Source organism: Meriones unguiculatus, chromosome 8 (assembly GCF_030254825.1).
Source record: "Meriones unguiculatus strain TT.TT164.6M chromosome 8, Bangor_MerUng_6.1, whole genome shotgun sequence".
Taxonomy (NCBI): Eukaryota; Metazoa; Chordata; class Mammalia; order Rodentia; family Muridae; genus Meriones; species Meriones unguiculatus.
Window position 1 is genome coordinate 58,601,893 of NC_083356.1, and position 22,422 is coordinate 58,624,314.

The 22,422-nt window shown below is 38.7% G+C and overlaps 1 protein-coding gene and 1 long non-coding RNA gene across 5 annotated transcripts in view; one reads left to right on the forward strand and one right to left on the reverse strand.

The window, feature by feature from the left end:
- Positions 1-361: 361 nt before the first annotated feature.
- LOC132655829 (uncharacterized) lies at positions 362-3,652 on the reverse strand. Its single transcript, XR_009593708.1, has 3 exons — positions 3,528-3,652; positions 2,694-2,812; positions 362-1,428 (listed from the first exon to the last, which is right to left on the reverse strand). It is a non-coding gene; the product is annotated as an uncharacterized LOC132655829 (long non-coding RNA).
- Angpt1 (angiopoietin 1) overlaps positions 3,611-22,422 on the forward strand; it is a 255,633-nt gene continuing 236,821 nt past the window's right edge. For 2 of the 4 annotated variants that reach the window (XM_060389490.1, XM_021644101.2), the window contains exon 1: positions 3,611-3,907. In XM_060389490.1, coding sequence (XP_060245473.1) covers positions 3,611-3,907 — 297 coding nt within the window. The other 2 variants (XM_060389491.1, XM_060389493.1) reach the window with 2 other exon arrangements.

A 22,422-nucleotide genomic window follows, 5' to 3' on the forward strand; every position in this document is an offset into this window, starting at 1 on the left:
TATAAACAATCCCAGATCTTGGTTAATTAACCTTTATGTTACCTAATTATCTCACCTGTAAGATGGGTACAATAACATACCATTGTGGGGGATCAATAACCATTAAATGAAAAATAATTCATTAAGGGTTAACATACATTCTGATATTGTACTATGGTTTTATGTTTAGTTTATTGTTTAGGGTAAGTTCACATTTACCATACTCCCTTATGCTTAGAGGTTCTAGAAAAATTTACCCAACAAATACAGTGAGTTACAGCCTTGTAGTAGCTAGATAACCAGAAAAATGCATCAGTTACATAATTAGATATTCCATTCATTCTTTCACTTAATTATTCATTCTTTTAAATGAAGTAAATAGTAAGTTCTGGGGAATCGATGGTTAACAGGATCATTTTAGTTCCTTCTAGCTAGAAAGGGAAAGAAACAAATAAATCAAAAGAACAATTAGAGACATGAGATTGTGAGAGATAGGAAGAGGTTATTAAAATGTAAAGGAAACATAGCAACTTAATGTACTTTATTGAAATCAGAAAAAAAAAATTCCCAAAGAAATCAACAAGGCCAGATTTTGGGGTGCATATTTAGTGTCACTAAGTACCATTTTTAATGGGGTCCCGGGTCTCAGTGGAAATTCCAGTATTTACAGGGCTATGTGTAGATATGACTTACAGCCCACCTGCCCTTATTCCAGGTTTCAAAACTCGCCTAATTTACTCTTTAATTTAATGTAAGTATTTATCTCTTTAGAATTGTAAAAAGTTTGGAGGTGAGGTTTAAAAAAATTAATTGTTTGCTCTTATTGTTCCCTGAATTGCACAATATTTCTGAAGAGCTGGTGACAACCAATTGTCACGGTTGTTCAGATCCATGGCCCCAGAGCATGTTAACTTTAGTGACTGGGGACTCCCCATAGCCTCCACTGTCCTTAACTGGGATTTCAGAACAAAAAAGTTTACAGACATCTCTCTGTTTATTAACTATGTATTCCTGATCTGTGGACATTTTCTCTAGATTGATACTAGTACTTTCAACATGTGAATTTTTGTTTTTCTGGCAAAACACTTGAATCATTCTTTTTCTCTTGGTCACCTCCAACCCTTGTAGACTTGCTGATGTTTCTGTCTTCCTCGTTATCTGTTCTTCCCTGTAGAAACTGCATTTTCCTTTATTCATTCAGTTTGAAAAGTTCACGTGGACAGCAAGTACAGGCACGCACAAACAGACGTCTAACTGAAAACACGGGGACCTCAGCACTCCATTGACCCCTTGCCAATTTTCAACTGCATTTAGTTTTTTTACAAAGCACTTATAGGTGTTGGTTGTGGACACTCTTGTCTCTATGGATGATTTTTCAATGTAAGCATTGCTGGAAAGCATTCTTAGACAATCTGCTCTTCCAGTCTTCCAGCATCATCCTTTGTGTGGCTGCAGAGAAAGAAGTAAATCATATTTGTGCTTGGAAAATGATTCAGTTGGTAGAGTGTTTGCCTAGCTTGCGGGAAACCTTGGATTCAATCCCCAGTACTGCGTAAAGTAGGTGTGTTGGTATAGGAGTATCAGGTAGAGGCAGGAATATCAGAAGTTCAAGGTCATCTTAGCTACATGAATTCCTGTTTTTAAATAAATAAAGAGGTTTTTTTTTTTTTTCACTTGGTACCATCAAGGAGCATGCTTTGAGTGGGTAAAACAATTTAACTGGAGCCCTATTGAGATTTTTGTTTGTTTCCTTGTCAGAATGTTTCAAAGGCAGACTGATGGGACCCATTTGTACTATCACTTCTAACTGATCAGTCTTTCTGTGACTTGGCTTCCAGCTGATAAAAAAGCAGTTTAATGTAATACCTATAGCTTAGGTTTGTTGTCATGATTAAATGAGATAGTATATAAGAAGTGCTTTAGGTGAGCTGGTAAATAATAAACTTTTAAGTGGCATTATAGCTGCCCAGGAGCAATCTCTCCCATGACCCTTGTAATAATTCAAGTCTTTTGTAGTGGTAAGAGGATTTTACTCCTATGTTTGGTAGAATGTCTCTGTCTGATCAGAAATGTGTTATTTGGTGTGGAAAGGACTGATGAATCTCATCACTATTCTTTTACCTCAAGCTGACACCATGTTTCTGGAGCCTATTTTAACCTCTATTGTTCTCTTTAAGGATGCGTTTCTAACCACCACTTCCCTTTACCCACTGCCCAATTACCATTCCAGAATGCAAGAATCACTACCGTGGCTTCTGTTTGTACACATGACTGTGAGGAGAGGCGCTTTTGCCTCAAAAGCTGGTCCTTTGTTCCAATCTTTACATTCTGTGCTTGGAAAAACACCTTCTGATCACATGACTTCCTTTCTTAATAGAACCACAGAGGCTTCTCTGGGCTAAGCCATGGGCACACCTGAGACATGCTTGTTCTCAGCTGGTTTGCCTCTGTAGCCACAGAGGATTTGTGCGGAATTTCCATACCAGTGTTAAAGACAGCCATAGCCATGCCAGAGGTTCTTGTGAAATGTATGATTAGCATGTACCACAGGAATTAATAATTTTCAGGCCACTGTCTTAAACTGTAACCACATTGTTTTTGTAGGGAAGTTGCTCAATTTATGCTCCCAGAACGTGCACTGCTGCATTCTGACCAAGAAACCAGCTTCGTTTAAAACTCCATATCCCAAAAGGTACTTACAAAATACTACTCACCATGCACACGCTGTGTTGCTTTGAGTGACAAATTATGGTAATTTCCTTGACAATTTGAAGCCTAAGTAAATAAATACAAAGGAAGAACGCCATCTCTAAAAATAGTTTTTAATGTTTTCCTAGAGTAAAAAAAATAATGAAATTTTAATTTAATAATTTGATAGATTTATAAAAAAATAATTCAATAAATATTGTGCCAGTTTGGGGCTTTTCAATTAAACAGTAACTTTGAAAACGTATTTCTAGCTTGCTGGATTTTAGTAGGTCAGCAAGCACACCCAAACGTATTAAGGTGGACTGCTCTGTTTATTGATTTTCCGTGCATCTGCTAAGCGCTCAAGGCAATTGTCTGCGGAAGGGGGCGGGAGGCCCATACATGATCGAGGTCATGCGCATCTAGCCAATTTGTAAGCCGATCCTCCGCCCAAAGCCATCAGCAATCCTTAGCATAGGGGCACACTCATGCATTCCTGTCAAGTCATCTTGTGAAAGGCTGCCTGCTTCCAGCTTGGCTTGGATGTGCAACCTTAATAAAACTCACTGAGGTCTGGGAGAAAATAGCAGATCTGCTGCAGATAGGGTAGAGGAAAGGGGCTAGAATATGTACTAGCAGCTGACTCGGGCAGGCTCCACGCTGAACGGTTACACAGAGAGGAAACAATAAATCTCAGCTACTATGCAATAAATATCTCAAGTTTTAACGAAGGAAACTATCACTACAGTAAAATTTTTTTTAAAGTAAAATTTAGAACAAAGCTAACAAATGGCTAGTTTTCTGTGGATCTTCTTCGAACGCCTTCTTTAAAGGCGAAAGAGTCAAACAAGCAGTTTTACCTGAAATAAAAACTAGTTTAAAGGTCAGACGAGAGGAGCAGCAAGCTTTGTAGGAGGCACGGAAGGCGAGCGCTGGCAGTACAATGACAGTTTTCCTTTCCTTTGCATTCTTCGCTGCCATTCTGACTCACATAGGGTGCAGCAACCAGCGCCGAAGTCCGGAAAACGGAGGGAGAAGATATAACCGTATTCAACATGGGCAATGTGCCTACACTTTCATCCTTCCAGAGCACGACGGCAACTGCCGGGAGAGCGCGACAGAGCAGTACAATATGAACGCTCTGCAGAGGGATGCTCCACACGTGGAGCCGGACTTCTCGTCCCAGAAACTTCAGCGTCTGGAGCATGTGATGGAAAATTATACTCAGTGGCTGCAAAAAGTAAGTGATCGCTTTCAGTTTCTAATTGCATGGAGTCCTTCGAGTTTCCTCTGCGCAGCCAGCTCAGAGTTCCGTAGGGGGTCCGTTTGTGTTTACCTTCTGCTCCGGGGGGCAGTGTTTGCAAAAGAAAAAGGGCTCTCTGCTCTAGGCTCGACTTCCTGGGTAAGCCAAGGGTCCTGGGCTTGTGAGAACCTCTGATCTTGTAGTAGCTCCCTAGCAAATTCTTTGTCAGCGTTGTTTTTCTCTATTCTAAAGTCTATCTTAAGCATTCTGACAGGGAAAGCCCAACTATAAAAAAGAAAGCGTGCACTTTTCTCGGGCAAGTTGGTGCAAAAAGAAATCGTATTGGAAATACTAACTGGGATTTAAATTGAATGTACAGCTAGGAGTATCGTGAGCCATCATGGGAAATCTTCATAAAATGTTTAATTACCCCCCTAAAAACACCTTTGATAAAATTTTCTTGAAATGAGAGTAAGTATAAAGTATCCATCTTATATTTGTATAGAGAGATCATATTTATAAGTGAAGGGAACGTAACTTCTCAAGCGGTATACAAGCAGGAGTGACATCTGTCAGTATTTTGTATGTGTTTGAAGAACAAAAATCAGATGCGAGCATAAGAAGGGTTTTGTTTACATTGAGGGTAGACATGGAGCCCATGGCGTCTCCTGGGTGCACCTGTAGACTGGGCTGAACACAGAAGGCTGTGTTAATTCCTGACAAGCCTCTGTTCCCTGGATTAGTTAGTTACAGAGACAGTGCCATCTGGGAGCCCGAGTCTCTTGAGGGAGGTTAATGTTGAATACATATTTGATTCCAATTTATGGAAATCGTATGGATCAACGCTTGGCTCTTTTTTGACAAGCCACAGGACATTTTGTAGTTTTTGACGTTGCTAACATTGCCTTTCCAATGAAGAGTGCTTTCTCCAGCTCACTCCCCCTTTGCTGTTTAGCTGTGTAACAGGTAAGTACATCTTTCTAGAGCAGCATTCCTATTTGTGAACCTTTTTCCCCCAGAATAGGTGCTAAACAGTTGCCTGAAGGTGTGGGCAGGAGGATCGTGAGTAGGCTACTGTGAGCACCGCCAGCCCTCTGAGAGGACAAGGGATGGAGAAAAGACAAACTTCTGTTCTATGTGGTCCCAGTTTGTGCCTGCTGAACCATGCCCGGCGGCGGTTCTTCTTTTGTCCACTAGGGACTGAACTAAGATCACAGTTATTTTTTTAGGCATGCGAACTGGAACTTGGTAGTTTTAGAGTTCCCAAACTTGGAATTTCAGCGTCCTGCTACAAGTCACAGGTGAAAAGTTAAGACTGCGGCATGAAAAATAGGAGGCAAACAGTCTTTAAGGATCATAGATACATTTCCCGGCACTATTCGTAGTACTAGTTTATAATAGAACATCTGGTGTTTCTTTGGCAAAATTTCGTGAATAAATGACTTTGTTTAATAATTTGTTATTATGATCAATATCACATCCATAGTGTTTTTAATGAGAATCGAATCATGACAAATTAGTCTGTGTTCTTTGAAGGGACCACCAATGCGAAACATAGTTTTAAATTATGAATGAGGTATTCTACCAAAAATGTAATGTTTTGTTTGCTTTAAATACACAATCAAAATGGTGACTCACACAGCGATGCATATTTTTTTGTTGCTATGCAATTATTCAGCAGTGACAGAGCAAATGCATAATTCTGCTGGGGTTACATCATGCACACATTTCATATGTTAATTTGTTTTGTGAGATAAATTTGATTCTCATTTGCTTTGTTCTTGGTCAGAGATTATGGCATAGTTTTCAGATTATAGCCAAACATAAGTATTAAAATGTTCCTTGGTTATATCAGTCCTCACAAGAATGAATCGAGCTCAATAGATGTTGAAATGTCCCAGTTGGTATGAGTCAGAGCAGTTGGCTTGACTATTGTCTGCTTGAATTTGCATATCTTTTGTCATTGTTAATGTGATTGGTTGGAGGATCAAGTAACCAAATAAATGCAGTCATCAAAGAACTTGCTAAAGACTCTCATAAATTTCCCATAATTAGTGTTAGCTTCAATTCAAACTCTAAACTTCATGTAATATGTTTGTTTTGAAAACTTATATGCACATTTTTATTGTAGTTATTTGGAAGATAATACGTAAAACTTATGTCATTTCTATTTTGATTCTAAGTAGTTGCTATAGGGTAAGAAGTAATGTAGTGCAGAAACTGATGCAAACAGTGTGCATACGTCAGATCAGTTCAGCCATTTTTGAACAAAATTTTTAATCAAAATATGATGACCACTGTCAGACAAGCTTCTGATGAAGAATAATATGTGTTATCAAAGCTATATGAAGCCAGATCGCGGCTGTAGTAATCTGTTCGTATCCTTAAAAACTAGCAAAGTGGATTTTTATAAATATCTTCTGTAAGATATCAGCTGTCACAAGAGAGTCACTTTCTAAGGCTCTCAACTTTTGTGGTCTTACAGAAGCAAGTTACTGACAGGCAAGTTATGCAAGAAAGCAAAGATGTGTTAGTCTCTGTAAATATCAGGCAGCACTTGGAACTCACTATGTAGAACGGTGCAGGGTGACCTGTGGCTGAGCAGTGCTCTTGCCCCAGCCTCCTAAATGCTAGGGTTAAAAAGGAGTTGATTGTTACAATTGTTATTATTATTTTTAATGTGCATATGATGCATGTGAATGTAAATGTGTGTGGACATGTGTGGAGCCCAGACAACAACCGGAAAAATCAGCTCAGAATCTCTGTTTATTGGTGCTCATCAGTTAGGCTAGATTTGTCTGACCATCTTTTTCTAAATCCTTCCTGTGCCCAGGGCCAGGAATACAGATGAATACCCCCTTGTCTGCTCTTCCATGTGGGTGCTGGAGATTCAAATTCACGTCCTCGTGGTTGGAAACAAACACCTCATGGACTGAGCTCTCTCTCCAGTGCCTGTTTGTCTGTTTTGCATCTTTCTTCTATTGTCTTTATACCCTCCTGTGACGTCTTGTGACAGAAGGATGTGTGATTAACGTTTACATTCTGTGCTTTCTGTAACTAGTCCTTTTCCCATTCTTCAAAAGTCCACAGGACTGCTGAGGCTGTAGCTCAGTGTTAAAGAGCATGCCTACAATGAGCTCCTGGTTCAATCCCCAGTCCTGAAACAAAACAAACAAATTAGTTTGCAAAGATGTACATTTAAAACATATAGTGCTATAGAATTTGGAGAAAATCCTTAGAAAGGCTATACTGTTTCAACCAAATCTTTTGCTATTGCTGGCTACTGTTCTAGTGAGAGTCCTTGTATTTTCTAACTGTGCTTTACCAAGAAACTGCAAGACATCCTCATCTGCTATTCCACCATTTCACATTGAACCTTCCTTTAATAGTGTCCATTCCACATGTAATTACTGCTTTGTGTAAATTAAAATGAGTTAAAAAATGTTACTTTCTTCCTTAAAATCTTCCTATAATTCCCCATTATGAAGGAACAAAAATCCCAGTTCCTTACCCAAAGACCCTCACCAGAGCTCCTATAAACCCTTGCTGGCCTCATCATTATTACCTTCAAAGGACATTCCAGACACTCAAATGGCATGGCCTTTCTTGTGATTTCTTCAAGAGACAAACTCATTTCCACCTTAGGCACTTACAAGCCATTTACTCAGTGTAGAAAATTGGTCCCCAGTTATTAGCAAGGATGCATCTGTTGCTTGTAGGTCTTCATTCCCTCAGAAGTTTTCTCTGACTCACTTTCTCCTCCTCAGTCTGTTGAGTGACTTGCTAGTCTTATTTTTAATAGTTTTTTAAAATAAAATATAAATATATCATTTCCCTTTCATATACCCCCTTGAACTCTCTCTCTCTTTTGAATTCATGACATCTTTGTTTTTAATTACTTAATTCCTAAATATATAAACACACCATTCTCAGTCTGTTTATAATTTTACTTGCATGCACTTGATTTTTGTTACTGGATAATCAATTGGTGTGCTCTTACCTGAGGAAGACTATATTTCTCCCACTCTCAGCATTCTTAGTTTCTTATAACTGTCTCTCTCGTGTTGGAGCCTCATGAGGCTTCCCCTTTCCATGTAAGTATTTCTATTAGCATCATCCTTGTTCAGCTGTTCTGGTCTTGTTTAAGCAGTGATTATAGTGAGATGTCATGGCTGTAGGGTCTCTGACATTTCTAAGAGATACATTCTCACATCAAATTCCCTACTCCTCTGGCTCCCTCTTAGCTTAGGAGTTGTGCAGTAGATATATCTTTTGGACTGAACGTCACATAATCATCGTTTCTCTGCATTTTAATCGGTTGTCGTTTCTGTGTTGGTCTCCATTTGTTACAAAGAGACCTTTCTTTGATGAAGGGTAAAACAAATACTTACCTGTAGGAATAAAGATGAATGTTTAGGATGTAGTTAGATTTTCGGCTTCTTTAGTGAAGTGGTGGGTGTGTGGGTGTAGATCCTCTCCCATGCTCCACTGCTTCCCTGGCCCTAGGTAGTTAGTTGGCAACCTTTCCAGTACAGATTCTGATTTTCCTCTTGTGGAGCTGGTCTCAAGTCTAGTTAGAGAACTGTGGGTTACTGTTAACCTAAGGGTTATTGTGATATTGTGGTTCAGAGATGTCATAGCTGGGTAGGACAACTGCTTCCCTTTCTTGGATGCTGGCATGGCACTTTCTGGTACCATGAAAGCTGTTGTTTAGGGAGGAGGATTTTAGGTCACACCCAGCTCAGATCCACGGGGTCCTGTGTCTGAGTGCATGCTACCTGCGGTAAAAGGGACTTAACCTTCAACCTCATAGAGGCAAGCAAAACTATGTTTTATTTTATGTTGACATTTACTGTTACGTTACACAATACTAAGTATTGTTTCTCAAATTATTTATTCTGTCTTAGCCATTTGTGGTCATGTAAACTCCCCTAGAACAGAGGGTTAGTCTCTCATTGATTCAATTTACACAATACCTAAAAAAGTGTATGACACATAGTAAGGTCTCAATAAATAGTTGAGAAGGAATGACTTGCTTATCACAGGCATGATGTACTATGAAGTAAAAACTTTAATTGTCAATTAAGTTTTATTTACTGTATTATTTACTGTGTCAATTGTATAATGACTGTTTGATAGCAATTCCTAAGACAGTGGGTAGAGGATGCAGTTTCATACCCACAAATTCAACCAACCTCAGATAAAAATATTTTTAAAACATGTATTTGGACTAAAACACACATGGACATTTTGTTCTTCTTTCCTGTACAGTATGATAAAACAACCATTTACATAGCATTTAGGTTATATTAGGTATTATAATTCCAGAGTTGTTTTCAAGTACATGATATGTATAAGTAATATACAAATATGTTAAGAGACATTTTGTCCTCCAATGTAAGACTTTGAAACCAACCTCTCATGGGTACCAAATGAGGAAAATACTTTTTTCAATTAGTAATGAAAGGAGTGATTCTGTGGAGATAGTCAAAGTATAAGTAATATTTATGACACAATGCTCAACTATATTTAACATATTACGCTTTAGATGTGCAACATGAGAATCTTTTAGATCTTCTGTATCAAGAGTCATCAAACCGTTGCCCTTGGGACAAATCCTGTCTGTCACCACGTTTATAAATAAAGTTTGATTGCAGCAGAACCACAACCACACTCATTTCTGTAAGCATTGTTCAAGGCTGTTTTTGTCTTACGAAAGCAGAATGGAGGAACTGTACTTGAAACTAAGTGGTCAATAGAGCTTAAATATTTATTTTAGTATCTGGCCCTTAAAAAAAGTTTCCTGACAACTATTCTATAGTATACGAGGAAATAGTATTGTTATTGAGACTATTTCAAGGTAAGCTGTGTGGCTGGATGTGTGGGAAAAACATTGACCTCCAGGAGGCAAAGTGAGGACTTTGCCAGTTGGCAAAAAGCCTGACTAAGCCAGTTCTTGGCATGGTGTTTGGCATGCTGTGAGGTGACATTTTAGAGTACAAACAATGGAATTTTGTGTCTTTTCTTTCCCCTACCCATTATCATGTGAACAGAGAAATAGTCTTGAAGCTGATACATACTGAAGAGTAAAAGCACCTGGAAGACAATACTGATTTGCCACCTCTGGGTAAACAAGTCTGGGGTCTCTTGTTTCCTGTGTCTAAACCATCCTGTTGGCTCAGGCATTAGCAAGAATGTTGACAATACATCAGAACCATTTTGCAGTCTCAGACATGAATTTCAGTCAGCTTCCCCACCTGTGTTCAGTGCACTTGGGAATTATTTCCCTCTCATTTGCTTCCGATCAAACATTAGAAGGTGAGCCCACTAGAACAGTTGACAGAAGGGAGGAGCAACAAGGTGTGGGGTGCTCCATGGCAAAAGCTGGGCATTATCACCCCTGTCCTAAACAGTCTCAGTTAAGATGTTGGATTTTCCTTGTGCTCTGGCCTGGTATAGACTCTTGTGTGGCCTTTTCCTGGTCCTTATTTTCTTTCTTTTCTGTTTTCTCTTCCTTCCTCCCCTTCCTTCCTTCCCTTCCTTCCTTCCTCCCCTTCCTTCCTTCCTTCCTTCCTTCCTCCCTTTCCTTCCTTCCTCCCCTTCCTTCCTTCCTTCCTTCTTCCTTCCTTCCTTCCTTCCTGTTTCTGTAATACCATAAGATATGCTGCACATTTGTGCAGCTGCATAACACTAATTATATTCTGAGTCATCTGTGACTTTTGTTTCAATACAAGATTGTCCTTTGCAGTGAACTTGGGAAATTCCAAGCCCCCTTTGGTGTTGGCCCCATGGTCTGAGGAAAGAAGGGCCTCTTAGTGTTTAAATCTTTCTACAATGTGTATAAAAGATGTGCCCTGATGTTTTCAAAGAATTTCTAAGGAGCAAAGCCCCCTCTGGGTTATTTTCCCAGTGTTTGGAGGTTGTGTCCAAGTAGGTTCTGAATACACTCCTCTAATTCTCACATTTAAATATTAGGTGGGAAATGTAGTTAGGTTTGATTGGTCCTGGCTGCCAACCCATGATCAGTATCTCTTCCTCCAAACAGACAAAAGAGCAACTTCTAAGATACACATGCTGCATGGGGCCAGCTGAAGCTCATCATTCCATTGGTAATGCGTTCAGGTCTCTTTTCTGTTGCCTTTATTAAAAAGATATGGTGTAAGATAAATGATGTTTGATTTTACAGTGCACTTACTGCAAGTCTTCCGTGAATTTGCAGTTCTTGTTTACTTTAAACTATTGAAGGAATACAAAAGTTACCACAGACATTAATGTGTGTAAGGTCAATCAGCAGCTGGAATATTAATAAAAGGGTAATGTGAGTGTTAACTATTCATAAATGTTCATGCCACCAAATTCACGGCCATTAAACTTACATATTTCTGTGGGATGGGTGAGCCGATTGCACGATAAGTTACTGGGACGGGGGTATGCTTTGTTGATAGTCTCAGATGTTATTTGTGGAAGTCCAATGAAATAAACTGTAATCTTAGTCCTTAAGAATGACTGTAGCTAAAACCAGTAATTATTTTTAAATGCATAAATTGTATTTTTCTCTAACCTGTTAAGAGTCTCATGTCATAAGATATCTCAACACTATTGTCACTGGTAACATATAGCTAGCTAGCTGGAAGCCCAGTGGGTATTAATTCCTGCTTGATAACTGCTCCAGCCATCAACCTGTGTCTATTTTGTCTCAATGAAAAGATATAAGATATAGAAGTTGTGCCTTATTTCCAATATCTCCAGTTTTCTCATCTTTTTCCTCTTTCGTTTGATTTTTAAATACTAAGAATGGTGGTGTCAGATGGCAATCATTTAATAGTACTGAACATTAGTTCACTAGGGATTTAATAAGCTTAATATTTAATAATTTAAAATACCAATAATAGATGTTTACCATTTGTGGATGTGTGAGCATGTATGTGATAGTGCTCGTGTACTTGTCTGCATGCAATGGTCAGAGAATGCCCTCAGATGTCATTCATCAGGCACTGTCCACCTTTATTCTATTACTTTGTTTTATTGTTTGTTGGAGATAGGCGCTCTCATTGACCTGAGCTTATCAAGTGGTCTAGGCTGGCTTTTCAGTGAGCGCTACAACATCCCTGTCCCTACTTTCTCCTCTGGGCAGTGATTACATCACACATGACCATTCTCAGCTTTTCTCTATCATTAATTCCTAGGTTACTTTTTTATTCTTTTTTTATTTTTATTTTATTGAATATAGATTTTTTCATAATGTATGTTGAGTACAGTTTCTCCACCTCAGTGCCCCCAAGTCCTCCCCACCTCTAGTTTCAAAGAAATGAACTGAAGCATTTAAAATAAATGTAGTAATAGGACTTGATTTTCGGAGGGTTTGCGAGAAACGTCCCCCATTGTGTAGAACCAGATGGAAGGTCTAGAGGAGATGGGCACTGAGGGTTGTCTCAGACTCCACCCCGCTCCTCTCCTAGCAACACTCCGGGCCCATTGATCCAAGAAAGTTATTTCAAAATACCTTCAGTCAAGCTTCCAGATAATCAAATATGAGGCAGGTAAAGCAGCCCCGATGGATCTACAGGTAGACAGAAAGAAAGCCAGTATTTATTAGACTAAATATTTTCAGCTAAGCTAGTATGAAATCTGCAAATACAAAGCACTTTAAAGGTTATTAAATGTTGAAATCACCAAAAAGGAAAAACACACTCACTGTTTTAGACTCTTGAAATATCTAAGTCCACCCCTAATTAGGATGATTCAAGTATGTTAAAATAATAAATAATTCATGATTAGTCAGTGGCAAAGTGTATAAGTCAGTATATATTATATGTAATATATTATATACAATATATATAATTCATTTGTACATCTTTGTGTTTGTGTAATATGTGATGTTTGATGAATCCCTAATATTAGAAGGTACAGTATTCACTTCATACAAAATTCAAATGAGAGTCAAAGAAAGACAACTTTATGTAGACATGTTGATAGTTTCCAATTTTTCATGCTTGTTTGCTTGATCTTAGCTGAACTCCGCTTTTATTTCTACTTTTATTTATTCTTTTGTTTTTTAAAGAAACTATTTTGTGAAGATATTCACATAAGCGAATATGAGTTTCATGGTTCTAAATGAGGACAATCGAGTAAAATTAGTAAATAGTAGCATCATCTCTGGGGACTTTTGCTTTTTCTTCAGCAAAAGGGACGAAGGGCATCTGACGGGACTGGCTGTTCAGGGTGGGACAATTGAGACTCTAGGCACTTGACATCCAGAGGTAGAGGAGGCCCTAATGTCACTTCTCACATAAATTGACTAGCAACTTTCTTCTTCTAAAAATGAACTCCCTCTCCCCCTCCCTCTGTCTCCTCTCTCTGCCCTTCCCCTCCCTCTCCCCATTCTTTCCCATCTGTCTCCTGTGTTCTGTGACTTGCTTTTTCCAAACCCCTGTTCCCTCTGCAGCTCCAAGAATTCAGCCTAACCACAGCCCGGAAAGCAGAGGCGGAGGGGTGATCCTCAGAGCAGAAAGGACAGGACTATCAGAGACCCTCCCTCCTCCCTGGCGGTCTCTTCTTTCCCTGTCTCTTCTCTGCACTGCTTTTGAAGAAGTGCCGAGAGAGCCTCCACCCACTAGTCACAGAGTGGGATGCTGCGAAGATGAAATGCGGAGGCGAGTGGAATGAACAGAGCCGCCAGTGACTGTCCCTTCCTGGGGGGCGGGGGGAGGGAGGGGCCAGGTCAGGATTTCCCAGAGAAACAGCAGTGAGTTAGGGCATGGAATTGAGAGTGCAGAAGGAATAGTCAGAGCTCAGCCTCAAGGAAAGGCAAGCAGCCTGTTAGCTGACCAAATACACTTGTCACTCCAAGGCGACCGTCAAGGTACAGGAATAACGAAATGAATTCACTACATCCTCTGTTTTGAAGTGCACACCTACTGAAATGAACAGACATGAAAGCAAATACATTGTCCAGTGCTCCGATGGCGAGTTTAAAGATGATACAACCCACTGACAAAACTCGTGCTTTATCTGACCAGAGCAGGACCTCCTAAACTTGAATACTGACATTGCCGCTTACTTCCTGTGTGACTTTAGGCAAGTTCCTTCGCTTTCCTGTTTCTTTGTTTTATTATGGATACAATCGAACCTAACAGTACCTATACCTAGGGTTATTTTAGATGTAAGCATAATTCACATAACTTCTTTTGCGTAACTGCTTACACAGTAGTTGATATTACACATTTCTAGGATGGTTCTGAATATAGATGTGGGCACTTTTAGCCATTATCAGAGACCCTGGGAAAACTTTACATATGTTAACTTACTGATAACTTTTGAAAAGTAATGTAAGGCAGAATTTAATTGACTGACTTGTCACATGAGGGAAATGGGGCATAGAGAAAGGAAGCCATTTTCACAGGGTTTTACAGCAGCACACTTCAGGACCAGCAGGCAATTCGGACAGCCCAGCCCTGTGAACCGTGCTTTTAACCCAGCACGGAATTATTTGCATGATTTTAACCAGGTCCCCTCTTGTTAATCCCAAATTACAAGTCTGTCTTTAAAAGTTTCTGTAGTTGTCTTTGTGGACAAAGCTTTAGTTCTTTCATACCAAATGAGTTGCCTCTTTTCTCATGTTCTGTCTTAGCCATTTGTCCTCACTGAGGCTCTAAAGCCCCATGGTTGAATTGGCTGTGGCAACAGGTTATGTTGCTGAGGGCTACACAATAGCCCTGCCCTGTCCCTCCTGCAGGTCTGGTGACAGACCACACAGACCCCTGTCTGGAGGCCCTCCTGTATTGCTCGACAGACACACCATCTTCTTGAAGTCACAGTGCTTAATTGAGTCTGACGGTTTATCTAAAAACTTTGAAACTCTAAAGAAAGGCTTACAATTACTTTACATGGGAGTGGAGGGGGTTGCCCATTTTAAATGGCTTCTATTCAATTTTCATGACCTCCCTCTTGGATTTATCAGTAGGCAGTCTTGCTTGGAAAAGCAAAAGCACATTCTGGAACTTAAAATATTATTTGTGTGCACTTTTCTTTTGAAGGTCACATAGAGAGTTGTAAAAACCAGTAGAAGAGCCTTGTTTTCTCAGGATAGGACCTCTTATCTCGCTTCCTATTTTATTTATCATTGTTGCTATTAATTAAAATAGTTCTGGTATTTTGACCCGAAGCCAAGAACATTGCTTCTTGCCTGCGTTTGTGGCAGATATATCCCTGCATACTCTTTTCTTCTGGTCTTTGAGGCCTGGCCATTCGGATGACTGTGATCAAGGGCTGCCATCCCATGGACGACGGGGAACAACTCTGCGAGAAGGGAAGGCTCTAGGCCACCCTAACTCCCCGCCGTACACCTTCTTCCATGGAGTCCCACATGGAGGACAAAACAGGTTAGCGACAAATTTGAGTTTAGCTTTTCACCAATATTTGTGTGGTAGGATAGGCTAAATGCCACTTTTAGAAACCAGACAACCCGGGCTATGATTCCTTGCTTGTGTATTTACAGTATATTTACTGCTGCGTGCCTTCAGCGGGCAGCAGGTTCCCATGGCAGTGCCCAATGTATGCTGCTAAAATGTGCACGTGAATAAATGTGTATCGCAGCGTCTGTGCTACTTGGGGGTAGCTCTATTCACTGCAATGCTCCAGGATTCTAATGATAATGCAGAGCGGTAAGGACCCGGGCTCAGTCTGTAGAAAACTATTAAACTGGTGTGTAGAATGTCCTCAGTTTTGTGAGTTCATTTCTTCACATGCCACCATGACCCCACTTACCTTCACCTCTGTCTACCAGTTTCTTCCTCTCTAGAGATAGCTGATGAAAAGGCAAGCACCTTCTCATGGTTAATTCTGCAGTTTGTACTTTACTAGACACACAATTATGATGTCATTTATCTCATCCTTATAACAGAATTACAGTTATTGGCAATAATTTTCTTTTTTTCTGTGTTTGATGAATTGATTTGTCTGCAAGGAGGAGAGAAGGCTATTGGATGACGTGTCACACAGGGCAATATGAAGCTGAATGTTCTAGAAAAAGTACTTAGAAACAAATGAGTATTCATAGGCCTACCTTGTTAAGCAGTGTCTTCCAAATTCATAAGCACATTCGGTCTTACAGGTAGTAAATATTATCAAACCTCTTTTGTGCCTGAAAGAAACAAAGGATATTGAGTTTAAATAAATCTTAACAGGTTGCACATTTACTCTGAGAAAAATAAAGAATTTAAATTCAGACTTTGTGGGTGGTTAAATCTGACACCCTTCACTATTCTTGCCTCTTCAACTATTTTCCTCACAAATTAAAATAAATTCTTAATATTGAGATGGGGTCAAGGAAGAGGATAGGGATGTAGGCCCTGGATATGAGCGCTGTTTTCCGAGACACTTTTGGAGACTCTGTCATCCATAAACAGCCTTTGTGGTAGCCAGGATAATTTATCTCCTATGTGTGTACGCTTCTATAGAAAGTTGTTGTTCCAGGAGAATTGCTCTCTGTTACCCTTCCTGTCCCAGTATTTCTTTCTAATTTTGCAACTATGTCAGAGAAAAATAATTCATTGCTGTTTTTACTTTTTTCAAGCTAATTACTTAGATACAGTGCATCAAGTTGGGATTATTATGATATGGATATACAAATAAAGATAACGTTTTAAGCTATTTTATCTGCAGTTTTGCTTAGAAAAATTACAGTGTAGTGCCAGATGATATTTATTTTATCTAAGCACCAAATACGAATAAAACATGGGCAATAGACTAGCTCCTTTAATTTTACAACATTAATGAATTAGTATTTCACTTAAACTATCTTAGGGACAACCATTTATTACCTTTATTTTTTAAGACTTATTTTATTTTTAATTGTTCGTATCTGTGTGAGGAAATGTACATGTGTGAGCGAACATGTCCCTGAGTCTTGAAGATGGTGCTGGATTCCCTGAAGCTGAAGTTACAAATGGTATTTAGCTGAATGATAGAGGTTCCGGGAATCAAACTCTGGTCTTCCGTAAGAGAGGTATCAGCTCCTAACCACTAGACCATCTCTTTAACCACCTCCCACTTAGTACCTTAAAAAAATTGCACTTGTATGTGCCAGAATGCTTATGCTTTTAAACCTAGTGTTTGCTCTCTGTTTTATACTCAGACAAAAAAACATTGATAGACTGCTGAAAGTGAAACTGTACTTATCTCTTACTGACAACAAAGACTAATTAATTTAGGAGGCCTTGGTTCAGATAAATTATTAGAGCTGACAGTAGAAGGAGAAACCCCATACTCAGTCTCCAACACAGAAAGCTCTTAGTGGAGAACTGACTATATAAAGAGCTAAATGGCCCCCACTTTAGAATTTTTATTTCATCATCATTATGTTTCATATGACATAAATGCTTATGTATTTTGAGCACACAAGTCAAACTTAGGCAAGTTATAGGACAAAGATCACTACATAAATGAATTGTTTTGAACATTAATTCTCTTTATTAGTTTCATATTTTGTAATGAATCCCATTTTATCTAATTTTGAAAACCATACCAGAAGATCTCACAGACAACTTAAAATATTCAAATAAACTTTAAAAGTCTATTTAAAGGTTTTTATGTCGCAAATAATTAACCAAACACCCTCTCCTGTTACATAAAAAATATCTGTCCCCTGTGAAAAATGAAGCAAGTGTGTGTTCAATGTGTCTCAGACTGTGGACATTTTAGAGTCAATGGCAAGAAGGTGACCTTCTGTCAGGGACATCTACAGTCACATTTGTCTCTTGTGTATTATGGTCGTGTGGGTAGGGATAATTTAAAAGTTATATGAAGCTTTTACTATTTGAAACCCCAAAATTTTCTTTCCTATTTGAGCATGATAACTACAAAAAACCCCTTCTATTTCCTTTTAATTTTAACTATAGAGGGTGAAAGTAAAAGATGTGAGCGACAGAATTAGATGATAGTTGTATGGTTTCCAAAGCTCACTTGACTAGCTCCTTCAGACTGTGTGCCACCCTCATCTAGAATCAGGCTGAGTCATAAAATCCACTTATTTTCTTCTTGCTCCTTACATCATTCATTCTGAGGAATCTAAGCTACCAGGCTAGAAGCCTAGCACCGATCCATCAAAGGGCTATATTGCTGTAAAGAGGTCAAGCTATAGAGTCAAACTCAACCACAGGTGATTGATGAGCATACTACTTTTTGTAGCCCTCCTAAAGCCTCTCAGGGGCTGTAGACTGTACCCATTAAGTTACTTCTAGCTAGCATTAAACTACACACTGCAGCAGGGGAATAACCCATTCTTAATATAGTTTGATTGAAACTGACTCATAGTATAGGTGTGAGTTTTTGAACATTAGAAATAAGTGTTACATGTCAGTCAATTAGGATGATAAAGAATTGATTCAGTAGCAGTCAAGATTCACTTAGAGTCACATAGGGTTTACCAGGGTGCTTGCCATGATGCATGCTATTGAACAACAGTGGGCTAAATATTAACTATCTTCCAGACACTCACATTCCAAGGTTTTAGACAAAAGTCAAATGATTTAAGTGATGGCTTTTCGTGTCTTGCTCTATCCTTCCAAGTTAACTATTTTAGTTTCATATAAGTTTGGTAAGACTTTATAAAATTTGAGGGCAGAATATATTTTAATCATTTAAGTAAAATTATTATTAGTAAGAAAATGTTTAGTCTTCAAAATAGTGTTTCTCAAAATCCAGAAACTATCCAACTTCATATACAGCAGAATTCAAGACCGCTGCATAAAGCACATGTAGGCTGCGTAAGTCCTTACATATATCTTACTTACACTTTTTCTGATACCTTCAAAATAAAGATCTCAGTGAAATGTAACTTTTGAGGGTATAGGCACGAAGATTTTTTAAAACTCTATACTACTTGACCTGCCGTGTTTACACTGTAAGTTTAAATCCAGATGTTTTTGAAAGTGGTTCCAGAGCATGGCTGACTGGTGGTCTCCCCAGTGTAAAATTAGTTAGAGGCATCTGTTCAATTCCCAATTGTTTGGAATTTCTGTAGTAAAATTTATACCATATTCTTCCCTTCTCAGCTGATGAACCTGGGATTTGGACTCAAATGAAACAGGTACAGAAACATTCTTCGAATGTATGAGGTGCTTTGTCTAATACAATACATATTGATTGAAAGTTACTAGAAAAGTAGCATAAAGGTAAATATTGTTTAAAAACTCAATGTTTATATATTCTCTGACTCAGCAATCAAATTTTAAAGCACTTTCAAGGAAAAGAATTCAACAGAGAAAGATAATACACATGAACATTCCAGTGATTGAAGCAGAAATACTGGAAACGATGAGTCCTATTATTATCCGCGCGGTACTTATATGCCTCCTCATGTACATGCTCTCTACTCTTGGAAAAAGAGCTTTTGAAACATAAGCAACATAAATTAAAATGCAGTTCCCACAAGTGGCAAATGCCCTTGACTAAATGAAGCAGAAGGATCGAAAGTTCTGGGCTAGCCTGTAATACATACATAGTAAGACGATCAGAAAAATAATTTAAAAGTAGGTCTGAGGTCAAATAAAGGTAAGATGGAATAAAAAGAAAGTAGGATCATATTTGGGGCAAGAAAATATGAAAGAGCCTTTAGAAATGGCGGTAGAAAATCTAGGAGAAATATTTTAGAGTGGAGAATTTGCCCCTACTTTATTCTCTAGTCTCATCTTTCATAGGTTTCTCCATTTTTTGTTTGTTTGAACCATATCTAAGTCCTAGTAGTTCTATTACCGAGTTGTTGTGTATTCCCTTTTATTAATTTTATTTATTTATTTATTACAATTAATTCACTTTGTATCCCAGCTGTAGCCCTCTCCCTCATCCCCTCCCAATCTTACCCCCTGTTTCTTCTCCTCCCCTAGTCCACTGATAAGGGTGGTCCTCCTCCCCTTCCATATGACCCTTGCCTATCAGGTCTCATCAGGACTGTCTATCCTTTCATTAATTTTGTGAACGGACATGTCATTCCACAAAATATTTTTGGCAACTCCCTCACTTTATCATCTATATAATATTTAATAAACAGGTAGATGAAGAGACAAATAGGTTTATAATGTGTTCTTTGTTAAATGAAAGGACAGGCATGATATGTGTCTTACTCTTTCTCAGGCAATGAGATTTCAGACATAAGGCAACAAACAAAGCAATAGACTCTTACTGTCAACTCTTAATGAACACAAGTGTAAACGGTAATCATGGTGAAGAATGGACTTGGATTCTGCAGTTCCATTAAGAAATGGTGAATGACCAGAAAGTCCTAGACTGATTCACACACTCGGACCTTTTCCAAATGTCATAAAATAATAAGGTAAACGAATGAACACACAGGAAATCAACTAACTAAAAAACCCTAAATTCTGATGATAAAATCAATCAATGTAGGCTAATAAAATAGTTCAAGTCTCCATCCTAGACAATAGAGATTTTTGTTTGTTTTGTTTTTTTGGGATAGGGTTTCTCTGTGTAACAGAGCCCTGGTTGTCCTGGAACTCTTTTTCTAGACCAGGCTGGCCTTGAAATCATAGACATCCACTTTTCTCTTCCTCCCAAGTGCTGGGATTAAACACATGTGCCACCAAAACAATGGGATAACTGATTTTTCTTTAAACTGTTGACCTTTCTAGAAGGGTTGGATGGTGCAATAGGAACTCTCTGTGAAAACTGTTGATGCTTCTGTTGGTGTCACAGGTAGCTGTTAACTTAGGTTTAGGAAGTGAACTGTGGTTGATACCATGCCATCTTGCTAAGTGAGAGGAAGGAAGGATGACACCACAGTGCATTAAGTTTTGTAAACTCAAATGTACGGATCTCTACTCAGTCTTCTATCGCTTCTAATGCTTCCATGCATTTTCAGTTTGTGTAGACACACTAAATTGGAGAATTGGATCAAATTACTTACTAAACCTGAGATTAACCTTAACTTTTTATTTCCATCCATTGTACTGTCAGTCAAGATATGCCCTGTACTATTCTATTTGTGTAATATAAAGAAACATATATTTGTTTTGGTTATAAAATACAAATGAATCACTTTAAACTTTAAATCTGTTCTATCCTTGAAGTTCAAATAAATTCACTGGGGGAAAAGTGCTCCATTTCTACTTAGAGAATAAAACCGATAAGCATTTCAGTGAAGAATCACTTACATACCAAGAGTAGGGGCAGAGAAGCATCAAGGTACAATAAATGATGCTAGCTCACCTGTACACCTCACTTGAATTTCCTTCTTTTAAACAGTTCAACCTTACATTTTTAACCTGATTGTTACATGTTTGTAAGCATGTATACTTTACAATCAACATGAAATACTCTCTAAATTTACCAGGACAAAGAGATTGCTGGTTAATATTAAGCCTTAGCATGCTCAGACAATCCTGCAAAATTCTCAACAAAAAATGTGCAAGGGAAATTTATGAGCAAAAGGGGAGACAGAAAGACCTGGAGGGGACAGGAACTCCACAAGGAGAGCAATAGAACCAAGAAATCTGGGCTCAGGGGTCTTTTCTGAGACTGATATTCCAACCAAGGACCATGCAAGGAGATAACATAGAACCCCTGCACAGATGCAACCCATGTCAGCTCAGGCTTCAAGTTGGTTCCCTAGTAAGTGGAACAGGGACTGTCTGTGACAGGTACTGTCTCTGACATGAAATCAGTGCCTAGCTCTTTGATCACCTCTCCCTGAGAGGAGAGCAGCCTTACCAGGCCACAGAGGAAGACAATGCAGCCAGTACTGATGAGACCTGATAGGCTAGGGTCAGACAGAAGGGGAGGAGGACCTTCCCTGTCAGTGGACTTGGGGAGGAGCATGTGTGGAGAAGGGACAGGGAGGATGGGATTGAGAGGGGAGGATGGAGGGAGCTAGAGAGGAGATACAAAGTGAATAAAGTGTGATTAATATAAAAATAGAAAATATTAAAAATAATAAAAATGTGCAAATAGAAATATGGTTCTGTGAAAACAGAAATTTCGTGTTTGCTAGGCAAGTGTAATGGTCTTATAACACAAACCATGTGGCGATTTAAGCAAACACATATTTATCTATAGAAATAAAATACACTCATTAGGAAACGCAGATCCTCTTAAAAAACAAACAGCAATCTCATCCATTTATACTATGAGCTTATTCACATAATCAGTGACAACTCTTGGAGAACTGCAGACCTTAAATGATATGAAGACCAGTGTTTCATGGGGATGAGCAAGCCATTAATTTTCATGATGAAAACTGAATAGAGCACAAATAGAAATCTTTAATGGTCAATATACAAATGAGAATATTTGTCATGCTGCCTGATTTGGTTATGGGGGGTGTTATGTATATGTTTATACTTCTGCTTTTAGCATGCGATAGGTTACTGATATGACCTGGACAGGACTGTATTTCAAATTTCTTCATCTAAGAAACTGAAATAGTTTTGTAGTAGTTATGCTCTTAAAATTGTGGAGAAAACTCTCTACACTTAGGTGTGGGCTAAAAGTAGTGAATT